Source organism: Penicillium canescens (genome assembly GCF_028828765.1).
Source record: "Penicillium canescens strain IBT 15451 chromosome Unknown utg000003l_segment0_segment0, whole genome shotgun sequence".
NCBI classification, from domain to species: Eukaryota; Fungi; Ascomycota; class Eurotiomycetes; order Eurotiales; family Aspergillaceae; genus Penicillium; species Penicillium canescens.
In genome coordinates this window covers 2,634,688-2,656,088 of record NW_026703965.1, presented here as the reverse complement: position 1 = coordinate 2,656,088, position 21,401 = coordinate 2,634,688, and the positions used below count along the sequence as shown (strand labels likewise).

The 21,401-nt window shown below is 47.8% G+C and overlaps 9 protein-coding genes across 9 annotated transcripts; 3 read left to right on the top strand and 6 right to left on the bottom strand.

The window, feature by feature from the left end:
• Positions 1-537: 537 nt before the first annotated feature.
• Positions 538-3,096, top strand: N7446_004452 (serine/threonine/tyrosine protein kinase MPS1; the record flags this gene model as incomplete). Its single annotated transcript, XM_058513201.1, has 1 exon — positions 538-3,096. The coding sequence occupies one exon, from the start codon at positions 538-540 to the stop codon at positions 3,094-3,096; it is 2,559 nt and encodes an 852-aa protein (XP_058374530.1).
• Positions 3,097-3,809: 713 nt separating this feature from the next.
• Positions 3,810-4,854, bottom strand: N7446_004451 (rRNA-processing protein NSA2; the record flags this gene model as incomplete). Its single annotated transcript, XM_058513200.1, has 5 exons — positions 3,810-3,825; positions 3,880-4,092; positions 4,174-4,716; positions 4,769-4,779; positions 4,852-4,854. The coding sequence occupies 5 exons, from the start codon at positions 4,852-4,854 to the stop codon at positions 3,810-3,812; spliced, it is 786 nt and encodes a 261-aa protein (XP_058374529.1).
• Positions 4,855-5,313: 459 nt separating this feature from the next.
• On the top strand, positions 5,314-6,078 carry N7446_004450 (mitochondrial 54S ribosomal protein bL21m; the record flags this gene model as incomplete). Its single annotated transcript, XM_058513199.1, has 1 exon — positions 5,314-6,078. One exon carries the CDS (start codon positions 5,314-5,316, stop codon positions 6,076-6,078), a length of 765 nt encoding a protein of 254 aa, XP_058374528.1.
• A 283-nt stretch (positions 6,079-6,361) lies between these two features.
• N7446_004449 (GMC family oxidoreductase) lies at positions 6,362-8,305 on the bottom strand (the record flags this gene model as incomplete). The annotated part of the gene is made up of 1 exon (XM_058513198.1): positions 6,362-8,305. The coding sequence occupies one exon, from the start codon at positions 8,303-8,305 to the stop codon at positions 6,362-6,364; it is 1,944 nt and encodes a 647-aa protein (XP_058374527.1).
• Positions 8,306-8,734: 429 nt separating this feature from the next.
• On the bottom strand, positions 8,735-9,344 carry N7446_004448 (uncharacterized protein; the record flags this gene model as incomplete). The annotated part of the gene is made up of 2 exons (XM_058513197.1): positions 9,233-9,344; positions 8,735-9,167 (listed from the first exon to the last, which is right to left on the bottom strand). Exons 1-2 carry the CDS (start codon positions 9,340-9,342, stop codon positions 8,735-8,737), a joined length of 543 nt encoding a protein of 180 aa, XP_058374526.1. The 5' UTR covers positions 9,343-9,344.
• A 108-nt stretch (positions 9,345-9,452) lies between these two features.
• On the bottom strand, positions 9,453-10,862 carry N7446_004447 (VOC family protein; the record flags this gene model as incomplete). Its single annotated transcript, XM_058513196.1, has 1 exon — positions 9,453-10,862. The coding sequence occupies one exon, from the start codon at positions 10,860-10,862 to the stop codon at positions 9,453-9,455; it is 1,410 nt and encodes a 469-aa protein (XP_058374525.1).
• A 3,133-nt stretch (positions 10,863-13,995) lies between these two features.
• N7446_004446 (fungal specific transcription factor domain-containing protein) lies at positions 13,996-16,656 on the top strand (the record flags this gene model as incomplete). The annotated part of the gene is made up of 8 exons (XM_058513195.1): positions 13,996-14,125; positions 14,184-14,588; positions 14,645-15,081; positions 15,132-15,280; positions 15,340-15,360; positions 15,411-15,760; positions 15,826-15,997; positions 16,047-16,656. The coding sequence occupies 8 exons, from the start codon at positions 13,996-13,998 to the stop codon at positions 16,654-16,656; spliced, it is 2,274 nt and encodes a 757-aa protein (XP_058374524.1).
• Positions 16,657-16,773: 117 nt separating this feature from the next.
• N7446_004445 (acyl-CoA thioesterase) lies at positions 16,774-17,811 on the bottom strand (the record flags this gene model as incomplete). The annotated part of the gene is made up of 2 exons (XM_058513194.1): positions 16,774-17,628; positions 17,686-17,811. 2 exons carry the CDS (start codon positions 17,809-17,811, stop codon positions 16,774-16,776), a joined length of 981 nt encoding a protein of 326 aa, XP_058374523.1.
• Positions 17,812-19,647: 1,836 nt separating this feature from the next.
• N7446_004444 (TLC domain-containing protein) lies at positions 19,648-20,732 on the bottom strand (the record flags this gene model as incomplete). Its single annotated transcript, XM_058513193.1, has 2 exons — positions 19,648-20,181; positions 20,253-20,732. The coding sequence occupies 2 exons, from the start codon at positions 20,730-20,732 to the stop codon at positions 19,648-19,650; spliced, it is 1,014 nt and encodes a 337-aa protein (XP_058374522.1).
• Between the last annotated feature and the right edge of the window lie 669 nt (positions 20,733-21,401).

The window sequence follows — 21,401 nt, the reverse complement described above, 5'->3', positions numbered from 1 at the left end:
CATTAGGCGCTAGCTACTCGAGCGTCATTGCGGGGCCCTAAGCGCTCGGCAGTTTAATTAACCTCAATGGGCCAGTGCTGGCTTATGGAGTATCAATTAGACAGAATGCCGAGAAATGTGTCAATTCGAATGCTTCAAGTGGCACTCTACCCTATCACTTGGAAATGGGCATGGGAGACCGAGTGAATCAAAACAATCCATGATACATACACAGGTCTGGTTGATAGATCTACACTGTAATGGCAAAACAGGGGTCGATCTAGCGAGAGTGATCCATTTTATTGATCTGATAACAAGCTGGTTCAGTTAACATATGACTCGATACATTCATTCTCCTCGACATACGCCCCAATTACTGTTTTTCAGATTCTATGGCATGTTGTTGTACCAGCGTCGCCATAGCAACATCAAACACGTGACCGTATAGCGCGGCACTCGCGAAACCTCGAGATAGGCCGTTCCCTACAAGAACAACAAACAGTCGACAAACTTGGAGGGGCTGCATTGATTCACGACTTCAATGTAGGTATCGTCGCCATGGCGTCCCCGAATTCCCTCCCATCCGTATACAACAGCGAATACGGACAGCCTTCCCGACCGATGTCCCGAACTGCGGTTTCACGCTCGGGATCCAGACGGGTATCACCCGCAGTTCAAAACAACGGCTCTCTATCAAGGCATTACTCCGCCGGCGACAGCTCAGACGAAGAGGTTCCTGAGCCAAAATTTAGCGCGTCTGTCAAGGCACTTTTGCATGGTGATGGATTAGAGTCGTCGCCTCATCTGCAGAAGGTACAACCGTTGTCGCACCAATCGCGAGTTGCGACGTCACGTCAACAAAGCCAATCTCCTCGCAACTCCTCTCCCCACGACCGTTCGACAGGTAGTCCGGCCCCCAGAGTTGTCCGTATTGGAGCGCTTTCATCTGGTTCCAGGCATTCACGCGAAGGCTCCCCGTTGTCCAACAGCCAGAGTGCAGAGTCGGAACCTCACCACCACCCCAATGATTTTATTACTCCCGCCCCACGCCAACGCAGTGTTCGAATCAATGTTTCTCGCAGCCACCCACGGTCTCCTTCTTCAATCTCGCCTTCAGGGAGACGTTCAGCGGAACGTAACTCGAGTGATGAGTATGGTAGTGCCGAGCGCTCAGACAGTGACCGCAAATCACAAAATGAAGATGATCCCATGACACGTCTCGGGACTTCCTCGGTACTCCGCGGCCGCGGTGGCGAGGAACCTGGCCCCCAAAGCTCACTGCGTGTCAAGAGAGTCGGCCGACTGGCTGGTAGCTTCTTGACAGGACCCGCCCGGAGGGGTGTTCTGCGTCGACAGAGTGAGGAGAACAACGACGAGGACCACCAATACCTCTCGGCCGATGGTGTCAGGGAGGATGTGGAAGCAGAGGAAAATGCCGAATACCGACCTCGCAACCCAACTAAACCATCCTCCCCAAAGGTATCATGGGCTGACCCCAGCCCCCCTCATTCGCGCGAAGGGCACCGCGCTGAATACCCCCTTCGCCCGGCTGCGGTTGAGGGCCCATTTTCAAGATCATCGTCACCAAAATCGTATGGATCAAAGTCGACGCCCGCTTCATCAGAATTGTCATCCAAATCCTCAGGCGCCAAGGAACAACCTGCCTTCAAGGTTCCGTCAATGCCCCATCTGCCATCAGTCCGTGACCAGGAAAACGAACCACCGCCAACTTTCCGGCGAACAAAGCCTCAGGGCTTGAATGTCTTGGACAAGCCCGACAAGTACAATGTTGTTTATGATACCGAGAAGAAAGATGCCGCCGACACGCCAGCAGGTACCTCTGCACGAAAGATACTGGCCACACGAAGCAACAACACCCCTCACAGAGCCGCCCCTCCTCCTCCCAAAATGTCAGTTCTTGAAACTGCCACGTCAACGGGAGGTGCATCGACCTCCCAATCCCGAAAGAAGAAGACGCAGGTCTCAATTAACGGCAAGCATTTCACTCGACTAGATTGCATTGGCCGAGGTGGTAGCTCCCGCGTTTACCGAGTGATGGCGGAAAACTACAAGATTTTCGCGCTCAAGCGAGTGAATCTTGAAGATGTTGACCCTGTCACTTTGACTGGATACAAGGGTGAAATTGACTTGCTGAAGAAGTTGGAGAATGTGGAACGTGTGGTGCGGCTCTTTGATTGGGAACTCAACAATGACAAACACGCTCTAAGTGTGCTGATGGAGATTGGAGAGTCTGATCTTGAAAAAATTCTTACATATCGCTTGAATGCCGAAGATGCTGTTTTCGATATCAACTTCACCCGCTTTTATTGGAAGGAGATGCTTGAATGTGTCCAGGCTGTCCACGAGTTCAACATCGTCCATTCAGATCTGAAACCTGCCAACTTCCTAATGGTTCAAGGCCGGTTAAAGCTTATCGATTTTGGAATTGCCAATGCAATTCAAGACAACACCGTCAATGTTCACCGCGAGCAACAAGTTGGCACACCCAACTATATGTCCCCTGAAGCCTTGGTCGACTCCAATGCATCACTCGGCCTGCCAGCAAGCGTTGGCAAAATGATGAAGCTGGGCAAACCCAGCGATGTTTGGAGTCTTGGTTGTATCCTGTACAAAATGGTCTACGGACAGCCTCCATTCGCCAAGATCGCCAAATATTACGAGCGCATCATGGCTATCCCCAACCCCCGTGTACAAATCGATTTCCCGGCCTTTGGTGTTGGCGGCGTTCCAGTGCCCCCTGGCCTTGTCAGAACCCTCAAGCGCTGCCTACAGCGTGATCAAACTCTCCGACCAACCATCGAGGAAATGCTCGGTCCCCGCGATCCATTCCTGCACCCCGATGCTCAACTCGAAGGTGCCGTCCCTGTCACTCAAGATATGCTTGGCCGTATTCTGGCCAATGTCGTCAACCACTGCAAAGTCCGCGGCGTGCCCAGGGAAGAAGAGCTGGCCGCATGGCCTGCAGGCTTTTTTTGCAAAAATCAAAGCAGCACTCGAAGAAGAGAACGCATAACCACAGCCCCTCCGCTCCTTTATCACATTTCTTTTGTCTTAACTGCCGTGTTGGCCTCTTTACCTTGTTCCGTTGTTGGTTAGAACGACTTAATGATCGGTGTTGGATGTTTTACTTTTCTCTTGGTCTGCCTGGTTTATTTGCGAGATATCTTTCTGCTTGTGTTTCTTCTTTGCATTGCCTCTTCTTCTCTTGCATCAGCCTTTGGGGTTTTGTCTGACCTTACCGTTCCATCATTGTGGGCATTTTTTTTTCTCTTTTTGATGATATTCGGTTCAGCGCAGCGTGTGGATTTGCATCCCTGTATATGATTTGATCAACTCTTTTGCTCTTAGGATACTGTTCCAGAGCATAGGGTCTTGGAGTTTGAACTCCCTTATTTGGTTAAAATGTCTAATTGAACACTTTTGCCTATCTTGAATTTTTGGATATCCAGTTTCACTTCATCAGTTTGTGTACCTCTCTTACAAATCATGTAGATTTGCTAGCCGTTGACCTTGGGTTTCGCAGGGATAACGTGCACTTGAAAATTAGATAGATTGGTGTCTTCATAAAATCATGGTTATATGCCTGACTATCTAGAAACTAGCTATGTCCATTCAGAAGCCAAACATGCAGAATACTTTTCGTTTGAAATCAATGGACTTGATTTTGCGCCATTAACACCGCCCAAGAATAGAACGATCGTGATCGATCGTATGTATCGAGAAAGGGAAATATAGAACTGCCTGAGCAAGGAGGTATCAGAGACAGGCTGGTGCCTATCGGAAATGAAGAGGAAGTGTTTGTGGTTGATTTAGACAAGGAGAACCCTATTTAAAGTTAGTTTCTGCTGCAATAAACGGATCTAATAAAGGGAAACTCACGCATTGACACATCCGTCGTTCTCGGGAGTGTTGGTAACCTGGGCCCATTTACCCCAGACGACCTTACCGGTGGTGGTAACAAGACCCAACTCAGAAACGTTCACCTCGATGATTGTTCCCTTGGTGAGGACACCCAGTTGGGTATAAAGAGGGTTCTGGGGGTTCTTCTTGACGGAAAGGATGGGCAATTGAACGGTAACAGCCAGCTCGGGACTGAAAAAGAAAAAAAGTTAATACCACATCCAATACGGGAGAAGATCTGGGACAATGGAAATCCCCGCTGGTAAAACTTACTGCGTAACGTTGGCCTTCTTGTAACGCAGACCCATGGGACGAATGAATCGCTCGTACTTGACGGGGCGACGAGTGAAGTCGTTACCAACGAAAGTAGGCTTGGTGATCATACGCTTCCAGGACTTCTTGTGTGTCTTCTTTCCGGTGTTGACAACCTTGAACATCTCCTCCTCACTGATACCCTTGACCTTGGGCAGGGGAACGGCAAACTTGGCAGCCTTCTCGTTACGCTTGTCCTTGATAGCACTGGAGAGGGCCTTGGCGTTGGTCTCCTGCGACCGGTCGAGCAGGTACTGGGGCAGAGGGGTCTTGGAGGGCTCGTCCGGTGCGGCGGACTTGACGTTCTTCTCCTCCTGGGCCTTGATGCGCTTCTTCATCTGAATCTTCTCCTTGTGGCGCTGCTGCTGGTACAGCTTGGCCCGCAGGCCACGCAGGTTCTGGGCATCGTGGGACTGCTTGTGTCCCTCACGAGCCTGGCGCTTGCGCATGCGCTCATCATGATCGAGACGCTTACCATGCTGCTTCTGCCAGCGCTCAATGTACCTGGGAAGATGTCAGTTGGGGGAATTCGGGCGGTGGCTGGCGGGGAACGAACTCGTTCTGAGGCTGTTGGCGGGAAAAAGGTTAGTAAACTCGGTAATTGACCAGGAATACGACATATAATAGCGTAAAACATACCATGATAAAAGCAGAATGAGGGAATCTGCTGAGATGGGAGATGAAGTTATTTCCTTGAAGATCTACTGCAGACCGAAAAAGTTGTGATGCGGCAGAGATAGCAGGCCACGTGACTGGCTTATCAGTAAATCTAATTCCTGAACTTCATGTTCGGACATTTTCATAGGGAAAGTTGGTAAAATGTGCTAAATATATATTAAATATGTGTACCATAGGGCCTAGGCTATTCTATGACTATGACAAAAGTTTCAATGTAAAATTCCCTCTTTATCTGCAGTAAAACTTCCTGCGAGGAATAGTTAATAAATCACGTGACATAAATACGGGTGGCAAAGCGGCCATTTGCGCAAAGTAGACAATTTCTCTAGTTACGGGGCCAACTACAAAGCGTCTCGAATTCCAACTCCCGCGAACCACTTTCACGCCGAGCTCCAATTGAGTAATTGGAAGGGTTCAGCCAACATGTTCTCTCGCTCAGCTCTACGGAGCCTCGCCTCCGACCTTCGCCGGACTGCACCATCCACAATTTCATCCGCAGCTTCCCTTCAGCAACGAGCATGCCTGCACCAGACAACATCATGGATGAACTCGCAAGAAACCCGGACCCAATCGTCATCCCCGAACCGTGAATCACCACTCAGCGCCACTCCTCGTGCACAAGACTTCCAGCCCAAGGCCGAGGCGGAGGCGCCCCGGTTCGTGCCCACAACACGCGCCCACCTCCCCATTGAGAAACAACCCATCGCGCCCAACTTCACCGCCCCTCTCCAAGTGACGAAATCCCTCATGTCACAACTCCCTCACCTCGCCGGCCAGAAGCCGCACTACGTGGTCGCTCAACTCCACGCAAAACCATACCTCTTGACGGAAGGTGATCACCTCCGGTTGCCTTTCCTCATGCCTAACGTTAAGGCGGGCGATATCCTGCGCTTCAACCGTGCTTCCGCCCTTGGATCTCGCGATTTCACAATGAAGGGCGCTCCTCATATCGATGAGCGTATCTATGAGTGCCGGGTTCGTGTGACGGGTGTCGAATCGGAGCCGTTGCGTATCAAGGAGAAGACCAAGCGGAGACAGAGGCACGTTAAGCAGGCTAAGAGCAAGCACCGCTATACTATCATGCGCGTGATGGATGTGCGGGTTAAGACTCCGGATGAGTTGTTGGAGGAGGGCGCCATTGTTGTGGAAGATGGAGAGGACAGCTCAGTTATTGGACCCCGGTCATGAGTGCATAATTGGTTGTTTTGAAGGTTCCCTCAGGCGAAAATTTGTGATTCCGGACCAGTGTCCGACGGTGGTTTGAGGTATGGACAATGCCGTTGAGATGTGGCCTGATTGCGGCCATTGGTTGTCCTGCCGTGATGCATTGATATCTCTGCGGCATATTTGTACAGATAGATGGATTTGGACTGTTCTCTGTATGCATTGTATTCTATAGTGTTCAATTTTTTTTTTCAAAGTGTCATTTGACAGCGTGGATTTGTAAGTTACATGTTTCCCAATCATATGGTCAGCTCATATCACGAAGAGCCTGGTCTGATCTCCTCCAATCACTCTTCAAGATCTCATCCGCAATCTTCTCGGCAAAAGCATAGACGGTAGACTGGGGATGGCCAGGCGGCAGAAATGGGAAACTGCTAGCATCGACAACCCTCAAGCCCTGCATACCATAAACTCGAGCATGACTATCTACCACAGCCATCGTGTCATTCTGGCGTCCCATCTTGCAAGTTGCTGACGCATGGTAGACAGTGGTCATACTTTGTTGGATGTACTCCCGGATCTGAGCATCAGTGGAAACATTAAAGCCAGGGAAGTACTCCTCATGCTCTGCAACTCCCAACTTAGCCAACTCAGCCCAAATCTGCCGCTGCCGCTTGAACATCTGAATAGCAAGGTCCATATCGGTTGGATCCACAAGCCACTGCGGATCAATGACAGGCGGAAAGCCCATACTCGGACCAGCGAGCCGAACAAAGCCACGCGATAAAGGTGCAATCAACGCTCCACTGATAGTTGCATATTGATGACCGTCTTTCGGATCAGCTGTCACCTTGTTGAGGTTGTAGCCATTGAATGCACTGATAGGCAGCCATTCCAGTTCCGGCCAGTCAGATGGAAGCTTCGACAAGGCGTGTCTAGATTCGCGACTGAGGTTTGAGCGGAATGGATTGGGCAGTTTCTCCCAGCCGTAATAACCCGGCCCAAAGATTGATAATGCCCCTGTGGCATTCTGGATGTATTCTTGCACCGCAAGAGCTGCCACTGTTGCATTGTTGGCGGAGGCAGAGGCCGTGAGGACATTAACGCGATGTGCTATCCCGAAAATAGGATGGTCTTGCATGTTCTGACCCACCCCTGGAAGGTCTTTGATGCATGGGATGTTGAAGTTGCGCAGGTACTTGCAGGATCCGATGCCGGAGACCATCAACAGTTGTGGGGATTGGAAAGCACCGGCTGAAAGAATGACCTCGTTGCGAGCATGCAGTGTAAAATTGATGGACTCAGTGCCGAAGGTACCTGCAGTCGATACTTGGACCCCGGTTGCGCGCTTGTTGGTGCGATCAAACAATATCTTTTGCGCTATGGTGTTTTTGTATATAGTAGGGCTCACACCTTTGCGTAGCACATTCTGGAGGAAGCTTGACTCAGAACTGGATCGATGTGCATTCCGCGGGTTGATAGTGAAAGTCGCAAAGGCAGAGCCAATCAGTTGACCGCTGTTGAATCCATCAATCTGTTTCATGCCGAGATTGATGAATGCAGTCTGGCACCATGTCCCGAAAGCATTCACGAGATTGCTAAACGAGACTTCAAGCGGCCCACCAAGAGAACTGAACGCATCTGCGGTCTGGCTGTTGCTGGAGTTGCTGTACAAGTCCTCGTTGGGAGGCGTATAATGAACTGAATTCTTGTAGTAGGGCAGCAAATTCTCAAAAGTATAGCTCTGGTCATCCACCTCATCAGCCCAACGCTGCATACTGTCAACCGTCGGCCGTTGATAGAGCATGTAGTTCCTGGCAGAGGAACCGCCCAGAGTCTTGCCCCTGGCATAATGCAAGACTCTGCCCCCTGATCCAGGCTGAGGCTGTGTACTGAAACCCCAGTCGATGAGTGGTTGGTAGTCGATCGGGTCTGAACCCGTGTAATAGCTCGAATACCCCGGTACAATGGAGTAATTGCCATTGTCTGTTTCGTAGAAGCCGCCCGCCTCGATCACCGCCACGCTCACCGTTTGGTTCTCGGCTAAACGGCTTGCAATTGTGAGGCCGGAATTGCCTCCTCCCACGATCACATAGTCGAAGGTTGCGCTCGCGCCTGGAGTGCCGAAAGATGTTCCTAGCAATGGGCCTGTGTTGCCATGCGCAAAGAGATTTAGCTCTGGGGAGGTTGCCAATGCAGATCCCACAAGAGTTGTTGCGAGCAAACGAATGTCAAGTGTGGTTGTGTACATTTCCAGACCATGCTGACTGGAATTCTTCGAGGCAGGAAGATTTGTGTTGCGAGTCACTGGGCAGACGCATGTCGATCACTCAGACAAGGCTCGCCGGTGTGCAACCTCGGACTGCTGTGCAGTACCTCAGCCTCAAGAATGTATTGCTCACCAAAATTGTTCCAGTCATGCCATACTTCGTTAATAAACGATTAAATGGTTTGAGCAAAATTATGATGCATAGTTAACTATGAAGGGGGCTGTTGATGCCCCATTTTTCAGGTGTAAGATTTGGATCTAACTAACTAACTAGTTAGTTACAGTAAAAGCTCTAATATTGAAACAAGCCTAAAGGGTAGTGAAATATCATAGATGAAGACTTTTAGCTTGGGTATCTTATGCAGTACAAGTAAAAATATTATACAGCTGCATATCGCTCTAGAACAGCTTTCAAGCAAATGATTCAGCCGCAGAAACAGGGCTACTCATCTCGTTTGTCTGAGAAAATCGAGAAATAGGACAGATATCACCCTGGCGGGACTCTGAAGATTGGTTGACAGTTTGGAACATGTATAGCTGGTTTGAAGTGGCGCGAATGTGCGCATGCGGTGCAGATGACAGGGTAGTTCCCATGATACCACTCTCCTCGTCAACAGGCGCCGGCAACCGTATCTGGGAGTCAGAAGCAGGACTGCTCAAAGATGCCACCGAAGAACCGAGAAGCCGTCGAATAAGAGGTCGAAGAGTAGGAAGACAGGCACAAATTATTCCAAGAGACTGCTCAACTGAGGACCAAGTTGATGGATCGATACTCGTATAAGTGGGATCATTCACGTCTGAAAGGTCGAAACTGACGATGCGGAGAATTGAGACTACACAGACACTGTGTTATTGTTAGTGGGCTATTTCATGTTGATAAAAGTCCCCCAGAACTGGAAAATAACTTACAAGCCACCAAGCAGAAACACTCCCGTCAAAACCCACTTCTGTCGAACGGTAGTCTTCACACGCCACGCCATAGGAATCGGGAGGCAAAGGACCAAAAGATCGAGAAACATATTTATTTAGTAACGTTATGTAGTTGATTCGAACGAATATTAACAAAAGCATGCATTACTAATTCCAAAGCAGCAGCAGAAATTTGATGCAGATATGAAGTTGCTCCATGCTATAATAAAATAGCCCCCAGCTGTAGTTTCTGCCGACAACCCTCCAATGATTCCTGTTGCATCTCGGCATAAAGGTGGAACTCATCTGCCACACACGTCCCAAGGAATCGCTGGAAGCCATCGAGGTCTGGATCGGCGCTCGTTATAAGATCCTTTGACTGAGAGACACTGCCAAGATTGGAATTAAAGATACCGCCCGCAGATAGTGGTAGGAAATCTTCGTATGTAAGAGGCTTATAATTTAGAATCCCGTTGCTGAGAAGATCATGAAGCGAAAGTTCAGCCTCTGATATGCCTTGTTGAGCCAGCTGGTCACCCAGTGGCGTCACCTGATAGGAAAAATATGCCAGCTTCAAGTCGTGGAGCTTTGAGAGGCTGTCAGGAAACTCTTCAAAGTGATCTTCCAATAACTTGTCATAATCACTTCCCTTCAATCCTCTCTTCACAGAGTCTACATTGACTCGCTCCAGAATTTGGTCATATAACTGCCGCCCTTCCCGGGTCAGAGCATAGCCTCTTTGCTCAACCTCACCAAACCTTGCTGTATGTGAGCCTTTCACGTAGGACCCCGATATATCCCGGAAATAGACAGTTTCTTCAAGTGCCTTGAAGCTTGTCTGCCGCAGAAGTATTGGGCATGTGCGTTTCGGCGGTCCTTCGATGCGTTCTTTGGCAGGCATCCCATGGTCCAACATCAACTGCTGAACAAGATCGATATCAATGGTCCGAGGCGTTAAGTGGTTGATATGTGAACTGGGAAAAGAGACAATGTCGGCGATAAGAGGATGCTCAGCTTTCAGCTGGTCGTATTCGTCAAGTGTGACAGTCGCTTTTGAGTGCCATCGGAATGTCTCAAGACCATTTGTGATAAACTCCGTACACTGCTCCGGCGTCATGTATCCTTGAGACTCTGCAATATCCAAAAGACCCATGAGCCTTGGAGTAAAAATATTCCTCTGCTCCAGTGCTTTCTGGGCCAGCGCCCGGGTCTTCTCTGTCAATAGTTCCATTCGCAAAACCGTCGTGAACACACGGAATGGGTTCTTATCGAGGGATTCTTGGGTTTTCGGGCGGAATGCAGTAGCGTGCATAGGGAACCCCGCAAGGCTAAGATCATAGTAGCCCACTGGATGCATACCCATCACAGCAAACATCCGACGGATTGTGGCGAGCTCATGCGCCGTTCCTAATCGAATAGCGCCATGTCTCTCAACACGATGCCGTGAGGGCAGAACATCATCTGGATTGATGATTTTGGAACTGCCGTTCGTCTGGCTGTCTTGGATTGCTTTCGCGTCTGCTTCCCACACTACGTCGATGAGGTCTCCGTATAGGGGAACTTCGGTCTTATACATTTCTGAAAGAGCGTGACAGAAGCGCGAGCGCATATCGTTTTGGTCCCAGTCCATGGTGGGAATTTGTGTAGGATGTATAAATCGAAAAGTATGATATGAACTGAGAGGTTGGAGTATAGGAGACTTGTATGAGAGGGTGTGAAAAGTGATGTGGTAGAAAGTAAAAAAAGATTCAAATGAAGATCAGACTTGTCTTACATGCCGTGTCTTATATATGTACACTGCTATTCTCTTACACATCGGGTGGTATCGAACCTGTTTGCCGTCGCCGTGCTTATCCGCTATCTAACCTCTTGGAGATAAGGGATCGGCCCCGGGATGATCTACATAACATAATTTAGCTAAGAACTAGGAACCATCTTAGATCCGATTCGAGGGGAGTGAGTCATAGATTGCTTTTTGCAATCCATTCATTCTCTATAGCGTAATATTAATGCCAAAGAAATGACAAGTCGTAAACAAGGGTCACTTGCTCGTGGGTATGTTTCCGAACAAACCAATGGGATGAGGTCCTCGGATCGCTTCATCGCCGAGAAACACCGTATCCCCGAGGTATATAGACATAGAGTAAGTGATTCCGGTGCAGTTGGCATAATTATCAGTTCAAAGCTGTAGGCCAAGCTAATAGCTGATGATTTATAAAAGAGTATCTAGTTGTTTTTTTTGCCTGATATGTAAGCTGATCGGATGTTGCAAAAATTCAACTTTGTACTGGTCCTATATCTCTTAATGTTAGAACAGTATATCGCATATCTAACCAGTAACAATTGATTAAAATCTCTCGAATTACCATAACATCTAGAAGTGCTAGGGTCGGTGTGATGCCACCGCTCGTTCATTCTCGGAAGAACCCGGTCTAGCGCCAAAGTTCATTCTCATTCCTAACTTCCTAACTCTAACCAGGAGGGACAAACTTTCATCCTTACGACGTCGAGATGGATGCCAGCTTCGGTGTGGCTTTCGCTACGCTAGACAGATCTTTGCGTGCCGTTACCCTCGGGATCCGCCGTCCTTTCTTTGTTCTTTAATATACCGCAGACTAGTTCTCTAGGGACAACCGCTTATACGTTAGTAAAAGCGCACGGCGTATACTATTACTACGCACCCTTCTGGGGGCGATATAGGCTTATCGTTATAACAATAAGGCTCAGGGATCCGTCTACTCTTTAAGGCAGTGGCTGCATCTAGATTAGAGTACCGCTCGTTCATTCTCGGAAGAACCCGGTCTAGCCCCAAATTTCATTGTCATTCCTGACCTCCTAACTCTGACCAGGAGGGACAAACTTTTATCCTTACGACGTTGAAATGGATGTCAGCTTTTGTGTGGCTTTGGTTACGCTAGAAAGATCTCTGCGTGCCGTTACCCTCGGGATCCGCCGTCCTTTCTTTGTTCTTTAATGTACCGTATACTAGTTCTGTAAGGACAACCGCTTATACGTTAGTAAAAGTGCACGGCGTATACTATTACTGCGCGCTCTTGTGGGGATGATATAGCCTCTTAGTGATCTTTCAGAGAAGCCCGTCCCTAAACTAGAACATGCTACCAGATATAAGGGGGTACGTAGGCACGTAGACCGTTGTTAGGCAGGGAGAGAAGGATGATAATATTGCTCTGTCTTCCTGCCGGGGAGGATAGCAGCACAAAGCGGAGACGGCTGCAGCTGCAGAAGGAAACCACCGACTTAGAAGCTGCCAGGAAGCAGCTCCTAGGTTAATCATCGAAAGGTTCAAGCGTCTAGGAAAAATAGCTCTAGCATTACAAATCGGATTGCTAGATGTTAGTGAATGTCATTCAAGTAGAGGCCTTTGAAAGGTAAGGAGGCCTAGAAGATATCCACCATGGTCTGATTTCGACGTACTCAGATGTTTCTCAATCTACTGGATATCGCTCGGAACCTGCTATCCGCATTGGCCATCGCATTCTCGTTACGTCCATTCGTCTGGTGTAGCCCATCAATAGCCGAAGGTCGATAGGTCTAAAAGCCTAAATTAACAGGGATTTACCAAAGAAGAACTGTCTGGGTCGCCTCTAAGTTCGGTGCTATCGGATAGATTATATACGGTTTCGGATGAGGAACATTAGCCTCAGTTGTGCTTGCCATCCTTAACCGAGCAGCCTATTATTATCCCCTTTATTTCAGGTGATTTTGTCCATTTTGCCCAACGCTTCGTAATGCTTCGTAATGCTTCGTTCTTTTTGAAGTTGAATGACGGTTGCAAGGTCGTTCCGTTGCATATCCGTCGGAATGTGTTTGGCTTCCGTCGGAAGCAACATCGCGTACATTAACAACATTCAGTTTTGTCGCCTCAATATCTATTTTGACCAACATTTTCTTCTTGTGACATATAAGCCATCCGAAGATAACTGTAGCTGTATGAAGAAACCTAATCCTGTGATAGACACGTTTGGGGCAGATATAGCAGCCCTATCTGGATCGGGAGTAGCCACAAAGCCCGACATATGGATGTCCCGGAATTAATAGACAAAAGTATATACGGATAAAGAACTTATAGAAGGCCCAAAGATTTCCCCAGACCCCGCATGATAAGGGTCCCTATATGAGATCCATGAAAAAGATATCGGAAGTTGAGTGGGGATTGGCTCGGCAAAGCGAACGACTTAGTGCTGCCTTCCGATCCGGTCAACCTTTCTCAAACATCACAGCATGGTAATTTCGCTCAGTCCGAATACATAGGGCCATATAGTTTTATAGCGATGATGGATGCGTCCGAGATGAAAATAAAACGGACTTCACATCATCGTATACCGCGAGCGTCCCGCGCATGCGAGACATGTCGCACTCGGAAAACCAAGGTGGGCCTCATCAGCTGGGTTCTTTCTGCTCTTATTTTGAGTAATTTCCTGATGGAGATATAGTGTGATCAAGCACAACCCTGCTCTTATTGCGCATGTATGCTCCTAGCCCCGTGACGTCAATGGAAGCCACGTTAACTCTGAATCACAGATCACTCGTTTGACTGTGTATTTCGAGGATCAGGAGGTCGTGGTACCCCCAGTGTATCGAGTCAGAGGAAACGGGCTACTCGTGAGGTTCAGCAAAGGTTGGAATGCTCACCTGAGCCATTTCCGAGGGTTCTGACTGAATAAAGCGAAAACAGTGTCAGTCGGCCATCACCATGGCCTGGTGTACAACAAAATGGGATACCTCAGAGTTTGCCTGAAACTATGAAAGATACACGGCCAGTAGACTCGTCACCGAACCGGTCTCCGGGCCTGCTAGAAGATTACTCGCCCGGTGTCAACATTGCACTCGAAACACCGAGTGTGTCAATCGCACAGGATAACTGTTGCCACAGTGAGTATTGTGCTTTCTTGCACCGAAGAGTCAGAAGCTTACTCGTATCGAAACTCAGTTTCCGAGGTAGGCGATGCAGCGTCGAGGGATGGTTTGAGCGGAGTCAATCTGCACACCAACGGGACCGAGTTCTATGGCAATTCTTCCAACCTAGCATTCCTTGAAAATCTGTACGCAAGAGCTCGAAATCAAGCAGGCAGCAGATCCCAGAATCTACTCGATCGTGGCGCTTCGCAGCCAACTCCGGTTTCTCCTGTTAACCAGCGTGATCAGCCTTTGTCTCCAGAGACGAGCCAAGATCTCAATGGCAGAAAATCGGGCAACTCACAACTCTCAATTGTAAACCTGCTCTACAATGCAGATTATCCTGGTCACCCTTCGCCTCAATCTCAGAGCGATCGAGTAATTGCGGCGCATACAACTCCCTCTGTTCAAGGTAACTCGAGAAACAGATCCAGCAATGGTAGGACTCTTTTCAATTCCTAAACGTATGAGCCAGTTCCTAATTGGAAGTTGCAGACCGTGAAAATAACCTTGCAGCTGTCTTTCCCCGGCTTACGCAGAATGCACAATTGGAAATTGAGAAAATCTTCATTGGCAGCTACTTCGCCAACAAGCACTACATCCACCCGATACTTTCCAAAGGCTCATTCATGAGACGCTGTGAAGGTGAAGCATGGCCAAGTTCAAGACGTGCAGGCCTCTTCAAAGGCGTCACCACATTTTCTGGACTCTACTTGGCAGTTGTTGCCTTGGGCGCGATCAATGCCAGTCCAAATGAGACTTCTTTACTAGACCACTTCTGCCTGCTGACGAACGATCAAACAAGAGGCCGGACAGGAGCTGCGTTCTCTGCTCTTAATTTCGCCAAGTTTTATTTTGGGCTCGCGAGACAGACCATGGGTGATTTGTTAGAGAGTTCCTGCTTGGAAACGGCTCAGGCTCTTCTGCTTCTGGTGGGTTCCTGTCAACCTGGCCTAAGAAACAAGCTGACCTCCAATCCAAGAGTGTATTTCGTCAAAATTCGTTACAGCCTCATAGCTGTTACATGTACAGTGGAATGGCCGTTCGCACAGCAGCAGCTATTGGACTTGGGTCGAGTTTGTCTTCGCTGCCTCCTAGTGCTGCTCGACGGGAGGCTCGACGTACATGGTGGTATGCTAAAAACTATTTCCCGATAGTTAGGATCATATCTAACGTTGGTTGAACTACAGGTGCATCTATTCCCATGAAATGTAAGTACTTTGAGCTAGGATTGTCTTGCGACCATGCTAACATACTCCAGAGAAATGTGTTGCTCCTCAGGACGTCTAGACAGCATGAAAGAGCTGCATTATTACCAGGCCTCCATTCCCAAGCTCAAGTCCGATGTTGGTGATCTTGATCCCGACGCTGAAGATAACGACATCGCAATGATTCCAGTAATGGTGGCCTTGAGCCAAATCAACACGGAAGCATCCCACCAACTATACCACTCCACACAGCGATCAATGAGCGAAAAATCCCGTCTAGCAATGGCCCTGGATCAGCGACTTCTTCAATGGAAAGCAAATATGCCTGAATTTTTGGATTTAGATGCACATGCATTGAATGATCCTGAATGGGCATTCAAACAAAAATTGGTTTTGAGATTGAGTGAGTTAATCAATGTCCCGGATCGTAGAATCCGAGCTGTATACTGATGATGATTGGTCCATAAGGATACTACAATACTCGAATCCTCATTCACAAACCATTCCTCGTAGCAGCAACAGCGAGCACAGACACCGAAAACGATCTTTCCATCCATCTACATACATGTCTCACAGCTGCACGTGATAGTATCAATATGCAGTACGAGTCATTCATGCATAGGATCTACATCCGCACCTGGTACGCCATTGTCACCAATTACTCTCTGAAAACAACTAATGATTAACAGGTGGTACAACACAACATACGCACTTTACGGTTCAATGATTCTCCTCCACGTCATCCTATCAAACTACCCGGGCCTCCCAGACAAGGAGCTCCTCGAGGACGTCGAGAAATCCCTCGAGATTTTTTCCTCCATGGAAGATATCATTGTCGCGCGTCGCTGTGCTGAGATGCTTCGGGAAGTGCTCGAGGTAGCGCGTACGTGTCTCACGCGGAGGCGTGCAGTTCCTTGCTCTGGGCAGCACAATGCCCAAAATCAGACTCAGGCTCAATTACCTACTCTTGATACGGTTTGCAAAGCAAGAAGATCATCATCAATACAGCAACACACCAGTGCAAATCCAGTGGCTAGTGTATCGCCCCAATTTCCAGGAACTGCATTTCTGCCTACATCGGGATTTTCTCTCGACACGCCCTCGTCGATCATGGGACACCAACCTGTCACAGACCATGGGATAAATCTCGATGATGAGGACTTCTTCTTTTCCTTGTTCAGCAATGAGACACAACAGCAGCCCGATCGCACTCGAGCTAAGATGTTGGCGAACCTGGTAAACCCGAGTATATTGGAGGACTTTGCTTTCGGTGCTGGGAATGATTTTTCTTCCTTCTAATTTATCATGTACCACCCACTTAATTCAATCAATGTTTTGCTCAATTCTTTTAAGTGTATAGACTTTATCCACCTCGTAACAAGAACCACTCCAGCTCTATAAAATCAAACATCAAATCTAGAACTTCGAAAAAGCAACATCCTCATTAAAATCAAAGGGAACCCCCTCATCCGACGAGTTGATACTCTGCGCAACCTCAAGTCCTCTCAACCGTCTTTCCTCAATAGCCTTCGCAATGACCATTTGCTGATCAATTGCATTCACCCTCAGCTCAGAGCCATCACCAGCACCAGCATCATCAACAGGCTTACCCATAGTGCGCGACCCAAAAGAAGCACCCTCCTCAACAGCAGGAACAAGCCCACAATCACTCAAAACCTCGGCCGGGGGTATCGTCTTCCTCCCATGCTTGAAAACCATTTTCCCCATAACAACCGCCAAAACAGCATCTTTCCCATCTCCATCACTCTCACTCTCACCAAAGTTCCCCTTCTCCAAATCCCCATTTTCATCCCTACCTTCTTTCTTCACCTTCACTCCCTTCCCCTGATCCGAAAAGGCTCTCGGTCTAAAGACACCCTCTTTCACAAAATGCGAGACAACAAAACACCACTTCTGATCCCAACCAATAATCCTAGTAACGATATCATATCTCTGACCCGGTTTGATAGACCTCCGAAATGAACACTCTACACCACCAAGAACAGGAAGAAGAGCAAGAAGGCCACTCTGCTCCTTCGACCACTTATGCAATCCCACCCGCAGGATCGATGAGAGGTGGTAGACGCGCGCGGCGTCGAAGTCTGTCAGATATGTTGCGTTTGACTTGTGACCTAGGAAATCGAGTTCGCCTAACGGTGTACTGCTTTTCCAGATTGTTGGTTGGAAGACCATTAGGTTTTTGAAGGTTGAGGGTGGGATTGGGGTTTTGTTTAGGCGCCAACGGAAGAGCATTGAGTAGAAGACTCGGGCCTGGCGATGCGGAGGGTTAATATTCGGCTCTTGGAGAGGGGGAGATTGCGTACATACATGCCAGACTAGTGGGAAGACCTTAAGGCTCAAAATAAAGTATATAGTATTCCATAATGCCAGGAAAGGCCACATGAGTATAGCGCGTATCCTGACGATTGGGTTGTGAACAGTTTTGCGTTCCATTGTTGTGGGCGCTGTGTTTTATTATACTCTTGCTGATATATTGTGGATCTTGATCTGTTTCTATATTCTCCTGGGATCAAAGCTGAGGGGTTACTTTTATAGCCTAGGCATCACCCTCGTTGAAGGACTCGGCATTTCCGGTTAACGTGCATATCATACACCCTCATTCCAAATGCCGAAGTTGGTGACATCATAAGAGGCACAGAGATCATCGATATCTACAATAATGCATCGTCAGTGGGAGATGGTATAGTCTGGTACAGTATAGAATAGGGAAAGTTCGTGATGGGTGGGGCTGTACAGTGTGAAGAATGGTCGATCATCGCCAGATTGTTTTGTAGCAAGGGATGGATAACATCATTGGCTTGATATTCTGACGCAGGAAACTAGAATTGGAAGGAAGGTGTTTGAGTGTTGCTTATCTCGACTTGTGCTATATAGATCGATTTTTATCTATTGTTTGAATAGTTATTTGGAAAGTAAGTTGATGACTTCAATAAGCCTCAAAGATACCCCAAGCTCGCGAGGATAGTGAGTTCCACCCGTAATTCCTGACGTAGTAAGAATAAAATATCGAATCAATCACAACAAAAGATCATGTCGGAATATACAGGCACATCCGATGGTCAAAAAATGTTACACGGTGATACCCACACCATACTTCGGCCTCTGGCTAAGGTTGCACAACATGTCCAATGAAATAGTGAGGGCTGCTATGTCATCACAGTGATTATTTTGTTATAATGTACAACTGCACCTGATCTTTTGACACTATACTGCTATTCATAACTCTACTGAATATCCTAAGAATAATCCGCCAAGTGTGATGTTACCTTTGTGTTAACCTTATGCTCTGAAACGAACGAAGTGAAAGTAAGGGGAAACGGATTGCACAAGAAGATGAGAGGGAGTAGATACAAAAAGAAATAATGATCTGCGGTACTACAGAGAACAATAGTTTGAGAGTTGGGATGTGATAGCTCTTAGTCTCACTGCTAAAACCCCAAGGAACCACATCAGTGCGAGACCTATTCGCTAGGCAGCAACTATTATCATCGTCGGGATATGTCAGAACAAGCTGACGGTATCTCACCGTTAGCGACTGACAGATCAGAACCCTTGCTTGGTGTACGCATTCTCGCGCGGAGCTGCGGCTCCGGTGTTGTGACCGCCGAGGTGTCCGCATATGGGGTAAAAGGGTTATCTTGAAATCTGACCTGGGAACAGAGGAGACACACACATGAACCAAATCAACCTTTGCTTACATGTAGAAGCATAAACTGTTCACTTAACTGTGTACACAGTACCTAACTGGTGATACCGACAGCATCACACTTCGCATAAACAGGGCATAGGCCATGCACACCTAAATTTTGCCCAGCCGGCTAGTTGTGGTGGATCCTAGCGCCATGGGAACTTGGTCCTGTTGTTGAGCGTCGGTGGATTGACTAGACAGCCTTGCTCACCAACGCCTAATGAAAAGAAAATCTCGTACAGAAAGTCATGCAAAATATAATAAATGGTTTCCATGGCTATTATGGTTGGAAATATACATAGTACAGGTCTTTTAAGGGGATTTGGCCTGACCATCACAAATTATTGAACGCTGGTAGTAATTCGCTGTTCGTACAATAACAGACCACATATGAACCAATGCAAACGGTGTCCCGCGCAATAAACCTAGTACAGTATATCCTCCAGGGTGCCAAAATCTAAGTCTAATCTCTCAACCTCCAAGCTCAGTCGTCTCTTCTGATCCTCTTCTTTTATGGCTTCCCTCAACCCGCACCTAATGTGACCTTCTTGCAAATGGGATTGTCTTGAGGCAGGCCTCCTTCATTGTACAATTTTGCAGCTTCCATAAGACTTGGTCAAAAATTTCCCCTTCGATTTTCCCGTTGGTTGAGATTGGAAGCGCTTTAGGACTGCCTCGATCATCTTCGAGAACCAATAGAAGTTCAAGATATTGAGGATTGAACTTGAAACAACGTAAATCAAGACTAGCCACATTGGTATTACTCTGGCTCTGGAGGTAGAGGACTTTGAGATTTCGCGCGGATCGTCGGGACAGTGGTATCCATCCCACTGATGAGAAGCTTGAGTGGCGGCCGCCAAATACTGAAATTGCGAAGCAGGTGCGAGGCTGGGCTGATAGAGAGCATGCCACATGTCGTTGTAGACGAGTGCAATCTGCCAGGTTCCCCAGGCAATCCGACAGCAGAAAAACACCAAAAGCAATAACATCCCGTTATACCATTGAAGCTTGCTCCCGCTCATACCAGTTTTGTCAAGAAACCAGTGAAAGTTGAGAAAGGGACTGGAAAGCTCGTAGAGAATAAAGACAGGCGAGTAGTAGGTTAGGAACGGTCTCTTTTGCTCTGCTCAGCTGAGGTTCTCATGCGATATAGGGCTCTGGTCTATAGGAAGGCGAGACGACTTACAAATCCGAAGCTGAATACACACGAAGCAGTAATGGCGTGAAAGAGCATGCCAACGCCATATATTTCAATATGAACGGCGCTAATGATTAGGTCATAGAGAAAGTAACCAATGGCTAGAGCTCCGAGCATCGCGCAACCACCTGAGTATCCATAGATCCGCTCGCTAGTGTTCATCGTCTTGCGCTCCTTGTCGGCGAAGATAATCCACAGTGCTAACGAACTGACAACGATAGACTGAACTAAAGATACAACATGAACATCCCAGTTCAGTTTAGTACGCTTATCCAATTGAAGATAGTACTGAGGGAACAATCGTCGTGACATCCAGGGGCCGAGGAAAAATTGGATAATTTGGTATCCAGCAAAGGAGATTAAGATTTCATGGATGTGGTTAGAGAGAGCGGGGAGATTGAGGAAGAGCACCCCAGGCTCGACAAGCTGTCTGAGCCATATTGGTGGAGGTGGGAAGGGATCCAACATGCTAGTTGACTTCTTCCCATGGAAAGATTGACTGGGAACAGATAAAGGTACAGAGAAAAAGGTGCAGTGGGTGTACAACAAAGACGTACCCTAGCCATGGAGGAGCCAAGGTATTTAAAGCTCATGAAAGTCAAGGCATACCTGACACTGAGAGCCGACAGATTGACTGATAATGCCACTCTATTGTTTCCAATGAGCATATAGGTTGCCATCATTTACTTAATCTGGATTCCGTTCGGGCATGACTTGGCAGCACCCGGGTGCGACTTGACGTATCGACTCTCAAAATCATATATCCAATCCACGAGTCTAGAAGTAAATGAGTAAATGTGGGACAATCAGGGACAAAGAAATCCGCTATTCAGCAATAACTGAATGGTTGCATAAGATACATCAGATTTAATCAATATCCGATAAACGCTAAAAACCATTCAGGGGTAGTGTTAAGTTCAAATCTACTTGTAGGGTAGAAGGCCTGCTGATCAGTTGCAGGTAAGGATGAAAAAATTCAATTGTGGCAAGACTGTTTCTTGAGTTCCGGACCCACTCCTCACGGTCTATTGATATACAGTCTTCTCTCACAATAGAAAGTACGATATAGAGGGGTAGGAAGTTTGTGTAACCAGCCGACGTGGTCCTGCGTGCAGGGCTTCCCTTCAGCTACACCAC